This window comes from Phlebotomus papatasi, chromosome 1 (assembly GCF_024763615.1).
Source record: "Phlebotomus papatasi isolate M1 chromosome 1, Ppap_2.1, whole genome shotgun sequence".
Lineage (NCBI taxonomy): Eukaryota > Metazoa > Arthropoda > Insecta > Diptera > Psychodidae > Phlebotomus > Phlebotomus papatasi.
Genome location: NC_077222.1, coordinates 96,727,875 through 96,738,342, shown reverse-complemented (window position 1 = coordinate 96,738,342; position 10,468 = coordinate 96,727,875). Strand labels below are relative to the sequence as shown.

Below are 10,468 nucleotides of genomic sequence, written 5' to 3'. Positions count from 1 at the left end.
CAGGGATTTTCAGTCGTGCCTGTGCTGCCCAACAGATGTCGCTTGCAGCATTGGGTGTTGTTGTTTAGGCGTTTTTGGGTGAAATTCCAAAATGGCGTCACACCTCTTGTCGCTTAGGTGTATCATTTTGGTGTTTTATCAAATTAAAATGATATCATCTGGGCAGGGTCGTTAAGTGTTGTGTGGAAAAAATGCAGAAATCCCCAGTGAAGTGATTTAGCACAAGTGACACCCTATTTTGCATGGTTTTAGTGGAAAAATAGTGACGGTGGAGAGAACCTTTTATGTTAGTGGCCTTTTTGGGCTGGTTTTTGCACAGCAAGAAGTGAGTGAGGAGGAGAGCCAGTGACACAGAAAACTTCTATTTTCGCCACAACACAGAACTTTCCCATTGGTGACGCACAACAGCCACTTCCTGCACCTCCATCCCGTCTGGTGACATCGACAAAGAATGGATAGTGTGACGACAACACGAAACACTGGTAAGTTTTTGCCATCCGGAAGAGCCTTTTGCGCCTCCTGGGGCATTTCCAAATCCCCATAAGTTCCCTCCTTGAGGTGTGAATTTTCCCAAGACACTCGCGAACACGATGGAAGACGGAGAGGAAGTGTGAAGAGAGATGGGTAACTGTAAATGGGCCACCACGCGGAAGAATGCTTAGTGCGGTGTTCCGGGAATGTCGCGAACTCTCTCGCAACAAAGAAACGGTCCAAGAATACTTGATTTTGCTACTGAGGGAGCCGGAAAAGTGCCCCGCGGGCGTTTCCATAGCACTCCCTAACCCAGGTGACCTTCCATCCCTTTTATGGGATATGCGAATGACCTTACATGAAAGCACTTCAGTATACATTTTGTTAGGGGTAGTTTTTTTTCAAGAAAATCTTATTTTAAATACTCTTTGAAGTCTGTGAATATCATTTCATCCAGCAAAAGAAATATTTTCTTATCACTCTTTCGTTTCCTGCGATTTTTACAGCTTGGCCTCAGACAAGAGTGCTATGTATAATTTGTGGATTAGAAATAGCAATAAAAAACACTCCCACTGATATAATTTTGTTAAAAAATGCTTTAGTTTAATCACTTACCTCAAGTGTGCATTATCATGCAGTACTTATTAATAGTTCCTTGAGAAGCTCTTGATTTCTGGGATCATGGTCAATCTTCTGGTATCGCAAGTTCTCTTAAAAATGTTCTTTCCCAGCAGCGAAAAGATGCCTTACATAAGTTTTACATGATAGTGCATGTAAGCCTTACTAATCACTATCACTTATGGAGGTTTAACACGGTATAACCACACTTTTGTCACCTACGTAAGCCTTACTTGTAAGGTATAGTTAAGCTATTGAATGCAGGGGCATGACGTTTCCTATATTTCCCATATGTTTCTAGCATGCCGAAAAAACTTTGGAGTTTATTCGGTGTTTTCTGTCATGGCGGAATGAATTAGCAAAAAATACAATTACAAAATAAAAGCCAATTTAATATCGAATGGGCAACCGAAAACCCCAAGTTGGCAACCTACGTAGTATCGGAGATATCTTGTTAAATATGTGCGAAAACAGGGAAAAATTTACACTAAAACTGGTCGCATTTTTCAGAGCTAATGTCATTCCTCTGATTGAATGCATGTTTATGGCTTTTAAGGATGCCTTACATAAATACATATGTAAAGCATTTGTAAGCAAATTCTGTAAAACTATAGTAATAAATACATGTAAACCATAAGAAACGCATTCATGTAAAGCATCCCAGAAGGGAAAAAATGCTCTAGGTAAGCCTTAAAAAGGACCATCCCGTAAGCCATACGTTAAACTAACTCTTATGAACGTTTAACATTGTATAGCTACCTTTTTGTCACCTACGTAAGCCTTAAATATAAGGCCGACAAACGCTTTTCATGAAAAGCATTCGTATCAAAACTTAAAGTGACTCTAATTAAAAAATCACTTTAGAATATGATCATAAGAATCATATTTATAATCATTCATCTTAATAGTAGGTTTTAGTCCAACTAAGCCCCACTGATGAATAGAAATAAAATAATTCAACTGAATCTTTATAGCAGGACTTCGGTGTACCTCGCATGAATTATATTCTTAAAGTGAAAATTTCTAGTAAGCCATTCGTAAAGCATACTTATGTCTCACATGATAATGTATCTTTCATAAAACTTACATGTTGATTATTTTGCAAATAATACATAGTAAAACTTTCATAATGATTTATTGTCGAAGAAGGGAAACACTTACACTCTACTGTACTTTTACCTTACATGACAGATAAACTTTCATATACCTTATTTCTAAATTTTATGAAAGCAAAACATGGTAAACCTTTAGAATAGTTTACGTGTTGATTAAAAGAAAGCTTTACACCTTACTTAAGCCTTACATGAAGGTGAACCCTTTCATATACCTTACATATTAATATTACGAAAGCAATACATGGTAAAGCCTTTGTATCGTTTACATGTTCATAGAAAGAAAGCCTTACACTGTGACTTACTTATTCTTTACATGATAGTATACTCTTTCATATACCATACATGTTTCATTTTGAAAGCAATACACTTGCAAAGCTTTCGAATGGCTTACATGTCGTTGAAAAGTAAGGCTTACACGGAGCCTTACTTATCACTATCACTTAATGTAAGTTTTCCTTTCGCTGCTGGGAGACTTTTTTGACACAAAACGTAAAAATTAAAATCTGAAAATTTGACATTTTGAAGGAACTTCGACAATTTTTTTTTCTCTACCAAGAATAAAGTACAGTAGACTCTCTTAAATTCGGGCATTTGGGACCGAAATGTCACCCAAAATAGAGAGAAATTCGGGCGACAAACTTTGAAATGCAACGATTTTTATTATTCATCTGCATACTCATATTAAGTTTACATACTCATACTTATGGTAAATTTCATGAAAACCTCTTAATAATGCAAAATCACATAATAACTAAAACAAAACATGGCAAAGTTGAGCTATATTTGCTTTATTAGAAAACCTAAAAAATATCGATGAACTTTTTTTCAAATTTAACTGCTGCTCAAATTAAAAAATAGTTCGAACTTAATTGCGTCGAATTAGCGAGAGTCTACTGTATGTGCAAATCGAGATGTGTGTAGAGGACTATAAAGGCTTCTTCACATATTGTTAAAGATTTTCATCAAAATGTAGCATTTTGAAGTAAATCTCCACCATTTAATTATGATTACCTCTAAAGAACATATTCTGTTTTCAAAATATTTCTAGCTATTGTCCAAAATCTTCATGAACAAAAATTGTTAAAAATAATAAGATCACCAGTTTAGTGTGAATCATTAATGGGTTGTTTGAGTAATGTCTCCCTTTTAGATGATTTTACATTCTTATGCGTGAAGAGTAATAAAAGTGTCAGCTTCTTCTAATTTATTCTCAAGTCTTTTCTTCTATTTATATTCTCGAATACCAAAATGAAACTACTATGGCGTACCCGAAGATCATACATATTTTGGTGGTGATCATAGAAACGTTATTCCATATAATTCAGCATGACTTAAGTATAGGGGAAAGTGCCCATGCATTGTATCGATTCGCATTGTAGCAATTCGCATAAAGAAAGTCGATTTTGTTTGTTCTACACAAATGTACAAGTCTTACAATACTTTGGCTAGGAACGTACGGAATTTTTAAAAGAAACTTTGAAACTAAGTGACTTCATTCAAGTATAAGCTGTGCAAATATGGGAATGAAGATAACTGGAATTATTTGTTTAATTAAATTAGTGAAGAATGATGAATTTTTTTCTGGCATAATTCTTATAATTTAATTTTTATTTTTGTAATTTATTCAGTATTTTGTGACAAAAAGGGACACAATTGAATATCAATTACCATAGGTCATTAACATGAACTAAAATTCCGATTACTCTGCACTTAATGTAATACCTTCCATTTAATATCAGTTTCTTTGTATTATTTACATTATTTGCATTATTTGCCTTAAGCCAAATGTTCTGGAAGGGAGTACACCTTTTGAAGCACAATTATATAATAAATATAGCACATTTTATCTTTAAATTACAATTCTCTGTAAGCTAAATTAATTTGTAATTTGTACTTTACGTTATCCCCTTTTTATTACCTTATAACTGATATTAAAAAAGTATAAAAGTTATAGCGAAATTTTAGGGCATTTTAAGGTTTTTATATATTGAGCCTTGAAGCTTTTATAACATCCTTATCACTGTCACGAATGTATTTTGAGATTATCTTTCTCTTCTGTGGCTTAAAAATGCAAAATATGCAACAATATTCAGTCCATTGAATTCTCATTCCAAATTGCAGGAAATTTTAAATGAGCGCAATGCAAATGACAACAAAGCGTGTCTGCAATTGTGATTTTCAATCATCATGTTGACATTTTTCTGAATAATAATGTTTCTCCATAAACTTGGTTTATTTATAAAACAAGTGTTCCCCTTGCTTGAAGTGCTTTGTGCATTTTGTTCTATCCCTTATTCATATAGCATACGAATAGACCACAAGTAATGATATTAGTACTGAGAGGATTATTAATCATCACAATAGACATTTATTTGTGGTCAGCTGGGAATAGGGAATTCTCTTTTTAAAAGCAGTCGCTTTTGTTGTGGCTAAAGTAGCTTTCCTTGGTGGAAGCTACAAAAGAAAAAATCCCTGCACCTAATTTCAAGCACAAAACCACATCAAGTAGATCAAATACCATTTAAGGGGAAAAAGCAAAATATAGTAAAATGCTGCGGTCGATAGATCTCCAAAGAGCAATTGCATCAAGTGTTTCTTGAGCGAATAATTGGAGACGGTAAAACTATTAATTAAAAATTGTGTGTCTGGAGCGAAAGTAACTTTCATCGTGCCAAAGAGTCTCTTTGGCAAATTGGTTGAAAGGGGAAGAAAAATGGTGTATATAGAAAAAAAGAGAAGAAGTAAACATTTTCCATCACAGTCCATTATGTCTTTCTTTTTTTTGCCTATTTTATGTCACTTTACTTTATGTTCAATAACAATAAAAGATTTATATGTTCTTTTCACACATAATGGTTGTGATAGGTTTACTTTAGTTTGTGAGACTTGTGATTCCTTCATAGGAAATCCGGTTTGTTAGCTCAAATTCGGATTTTATCGTATTTCGAAAACAGCTTGATTGAAATTTAGGTACAAAACGATTTGATGAAACATACCGAAAACTCCTAAAACTAAACGTTTAAAAAATATCTCGAGTAGACTTACAATATTTCGACGATGAATGCGATGAATCTTTAAATCAGAAAATAAGCGTATATGTCGATTTTTTAGCTAAAACGAAAATTCAAAGAATAAAATTCAAAGCAACATATTTCGAAATCGATACACTGAACTTTCAAGTATGGGAAACTTCTGTAAGACCGTCTTCAGACTAGAGCTTTAGCCCAGTTCCCGAGGGTCTCAAAACTTTAAACAGCAACCGATTTTATTGATTTTTCAAAATGTAATAGGTCATTTGCCCTTATTAATCCAATCCCAATTCAAAATTTTCCAAAAAATCTTGACTGATAAGATATTAGAGAAGTTGTGGCTATGCCTTAGGTCTGAAGCCCGTATAAAGGTTTGGGTTGGGCGTATAACCTGTCAAAAATCTCCTTAAGATCATAGCCTAGTCGTTGAAAAATACATTAAAATATGAAGAAGTCTAGTAGATAGCTAGGTTTTAAAAAAGCAAACCTATTCGAATTTACCTTAAGGTGAACTAATGAGTAAAAAAAATGTCAAATATCTTTCCAACCAAACTACAATTTTAGCGTATTACGATCGGTCGGCTGTACGCTGTACCATGTTTTTCATCCGATGATTTTCGGAATCACAGATTAAACTTACAAACGTAATATGGATTTCAGACCTAAGGGCCTAAATAGACTCAGGCTGATCGCCGAGAATATTTAATCAGTAAAATCTGGCAGTAAAAATCCGGTAAAAGAAATTTGTAGACAAATGAGTTCTAATCGATAATTCAAAACCCTTAGTGTACGGCAGTTTGGGATAGATCTTTACTGCCAAATTTTACAGGTCAAATATTCTCGAGGATCAGTTTGAGTCTATTTAACCCTTTAACGACGAAACAGTTTTTGCGGATCGAAAATCAGCAATAAAAATGATACCGATAAACAAAATCAGTAAAAGGTCTTACATCTAACCTTAGAAAATCCAAACGAGTCTGATTCGGTGTATTTTTTTTTCCTCTATGAGCGATAGGGACTTAAGTAATTTTTCTTACAATACCAATGAATGATAATTTTCATTCTAATGAAAAATATTATGTTTGAGTATTTGTAGTTTCTTTTTCCAAAACGGGTTTGCTTAAAAAAATTGAAAGTATAAAAAATTATTAAAATTAATTTTCATTATGAGAATTCAAAAATTCGTCATTTTTAAGCTTAAAAATTTGCTGTATAACAAATACCTGGAGACTTGCAAAAAAAATCTTAGATTCGATCAACCTTCTACTTTGCAAAAACTTACAAACATAAGGGAAAAATAACTTTAAGTAGTCAGGAAAAATTATTTTCTTTATGGGACACCGGTGTTCAAATCGTCCTTAAAGGGTTAAGCTTTAAGACTAGCCACACAGGCTTAACTTGTATAATTTCTTAATACACAAAATTTTTGGAAAACTTTAACTTTACATTGAATTAAAGAGAAATGATCCATGATACGGGCTTCAAACCTAAGGCTTAGCCATATGGCTTCACTACTCTAATTTCTTATCAATCGCGACTTTTTAAGTAAAATTTAACTTAGGATTGGATTATTAAAGATAAAGACCTATTAGGTTCTCAAAAAGCATTAAAATTGCTCGCTATTTACGATTTTGAGACCTTCGGGAACTGGGATAAACCTCTAGCTAGACTTAAGACCGGTTTAGGTTGGGACAAGGAAGCTTACCATTTTATAGGTTATACTTTAATTTTCTTTATTTTTCTACAAGATTCAAATGAAAGAGTGTGTAGTTAACAGCTATCCGTCGTCTGATAAAGTTATCAAGAAGACAATTTCCTTCTATGTGAATTTTTCTTTCTGTGATATCTTTTTGGCGCAAAAATATTTATCAAGGCACCGTGAATGAGCTGGATTAGTGTTGCCAGTATGGCTATCTGTAATTTCCATCACAGTTATCTACACAAAATTTCCGATATTACACGACTTAACGAGCTCAGGCCGTGACATTACAGTATCACAAGAGCTTTGCAAGTTAGTGCACATTGTGTGTGCGAGGAGCTCGCAATGAGAACCACCACAAGTGTTTATTCGTGGTAAGTGCCATTCTAAGGGGTAAAATTGAGACTTTGGAAGTCCGGCAATGAATTGGGGCGCTTCAATAAAAAGTTGTGCAGGACCAAGTTAAACTTAGTGAACAGAGCTTCAGTCGATCAGTTGGTAGTTTAGTGTCTCTATTACTGTGAGGTATCGGTTTCGAAATTCGGGAACTGTAGATTTTTCAGCAGCCTATAGAGTTATTCCAGTGAATGAGGCAGTCCGGTACAGAAACGAATTCTGCATAAAGATATCAATCGGATACGATTAAGTGTTTACTACTAAAACTAGTCTACCGCCTCTACTGCAATACAGAAACGGCACTGTGTGTTTCCCTTTAGCACACAGAAGCCGAGGGGCCTAAACTTGTGGTCTAGTTGCAGCGGGACCGGTAAAGGTTTGCCTAGATTAAAGGCGCAAAAGTTAATTGATTCAAAGAGAGAAAAAAGAAGGTGTCTCGGATTAAACGATTTTGGTGTATTGTACTAGATAATTAGTAGTGTCTATGGCTAAATTTCTTGTTACAACCACTCAGTAAATTTATGGTTTGGTATAGTTGATATGAGATCAATCAGAAACAGTTGACCGAACCAATAGCTGTGATAACACAAAAAATCAAAGCCCAAAGCAAAAAAATACTACATGTGACTCATAAACCATGAATAGATGAAGAAACCTCACTTTTAGTGGCTTTTGATAAGGAATCATGGGGTATTTTGATGAAAAATGAAAATTGCAACATGTATTACTGGGTCAATGATTTTTCAAAGAAAACTTTTATTGGCATTTTTCCGTAAATACTTTTTCCTCTTGTTTTCCAATGAGAAAGCACTTGTGGTGAAATTTCCTCAAGCAAGGCATCAGACTGTTGATTCACTTCCTTGTCTGCCGTTTTTTTTTCCTCCTCCAAACCCACCAATTAATATGTCATGTGTTGTTTACCATCGTTCGAAGAAGACCTTCAATTTCTCCAAACGAAAGAAAATCCTCAATATTTTCCTGTCTGTTGCAGCTCAAAATAGCGTTCTTGGGTTAGAGTGGATAGCAAATATAGTGTGGGTGATTTGATTTTCCATGACTCTGTTTTAGCATAAACTCTCATGGAGGATGACTTAATGAAATTGTCGTACGTGCCATGTAAGATAGTTGTACATGATAATTGTGCCTTTGATGATGACAATGATCTGGGTCAATTTTGCTGTGACACTTTTGTTCCTTTACTATTATTTGAATGCCTAACAATTTACATGATTACCATTATGTTCTCACATCCATAACTGCAAAGGCAAGGATATTAATAAAATGTTTGAGCAATAAAGTTTATTTTGTAAGGATTGCTCATTATAACATTTTGGAATAATTGCCAGAGTACTTTTAGTATATATGGTTATTGCAAAATTTAGGGATCACTGAACAAAATGTTTAATTGTAGGGACCTTTATTTGCTTGGAGATTTTAACTTGATAACTTAACCTTGACCACTAAATTATAGTGATTTAAATACTGGGTCATTGGATCACAGACAAATCTAATTTGAAACGGATGTTAAACTGTAAGCTAATTTTCAACACTCTGCTATGAATTGATTAATTTACAAGAGTGGGAGCAAAAAAAGGCAACTGAATTGTCTCAAAAGACTCTAAAAAAAATTATAAATATGTCTCATTCTGCTTAACAATGGAGCTATCAAACTGAAAACAATAGCGAAAAAAATTCGCAATGTGCTTGAACTCTAATCAAATTCTCAAATTGAAAAACTGAATTTAAAAACAAAGAAGTCAGACCACCTTGTTGATGTATCTTGGCTTATACCTGTAATTAAGGAGCTTTTCCATCGATTTGCATTGGAGGTTGGGTAACAACGCTAAGACGAAGATGGGCGCAATCGTGGTGATCAAAGACACAGTTTAATTCTTCAAAAGTGTCTTGGCTAAATAAGATAAAACGCCCTCAAGTCGACCGGTTCCTCAATTCGACCGGTAGAGTTATTTATACAATTTATTTATATTTTCACTAATATTTGGCGTATGATCTAACATTAATAAGTCAATTATTCCAAAAATAAATACGAATCATTGGCAATTTTATAGAAATTCACCATTAAAACATTCAAATATTGACGACCGGTTGAGTCGAGGAACCGGTCGACTCGAGGGCACTTTCCCTTAATTTGTATAAAATGTCGTTAATGTTCGAAAAATGCATACAGAAATTCGAGTTTTCATAATACATAGATTATTAAGGAATTCATGGGACGGATATTAGGATAACTGTACCATATTCCGGCCAGCTTGCAATTTCGGCAACATTTTTTGTTTCTCGAATTTCCATGAATATTTATTTTCTGCATACTCCAGAGATTATACAATGCAAAAAAATAACAAAAAATGTCGCTTCGACGAACAAACTGATGTCAAAAAGACATTGGAAGAATTCCGGAAGGGCAATGAACTATGAGAATAAAGGTGGCCGGAATAGGCCACCAATAATGCTATGTCTACATTTTTATTCATTTTGAAATCTATTAAAAATGATTTTAATGCTTGGCTTTGGAGTGGCTTTGTCTCTTCGAAAGGTTATTACTGAACGGAGCCAAACTGTCTACAAGATTCCAAACAACACTCCTTATAAAAAAGTAACAAAAAAATCAATTTGTTTTAAAAATATTACATTCCGAACTTGAGGCTTTGGCGCTTGCATTCAACTATGCCGAAATTTGGCACACTTACCCTATTATTATGATACTCGTTGTTTTGATTATCCCTATTAAAGTAAAAAGACTGACACACTCAGACCTATTCGAAATTCGAAAAAGAAATATTTCGGCCATCACGCGGATGACACGTGAATTAGAAATGTCCTTACTTTGACTTTCGAAGCCGATCTTCGAATGTATATTCTATTGGGGAAACTGGCTTTATTTGTATTATAAGTACTTGTGTTAAATTAAAACACTCATAGTTATTATAAATTTAACGAAAAATCCTTAATAATGAAAAATCACAGCAAAATCAAGAAAAACCCCTATAAATTTTAACCAGACATTGCAGCAAACCCGCCCTAATTGAGAATTAATTTATTGTTTATAATTTTAATAATTTAATTTATTTAATAAAATTTATTATTGATTAATTTATTTTGCTACCATTGAAATAATATAA

General features: G+C 33.9%; 1 protein-coding gene across 1 annotated transcript in view; it reads left to right on the top strand.

The window, feature by feature from the left end:
- Nucleotides 1–3: 3 nt before the first annotated feature.
- The window catches only part of LOC129809918 (CD2-associated protein), a 37,574-nt gene continuing 27,109 nt past the window's right edge, over nt 4–10,468 (top strand). Inside the window, exon 1 of the mRNA XM_055860063.1 lies at nt 4–482. Coding sequence (XP_055716038.1) covers nt 452–482 — 31 coding nt within the window. The 5' untranslated portion in view covers nt 4–451. The remainder of the gene's footprint in view (nt 483–10,468) is intronic.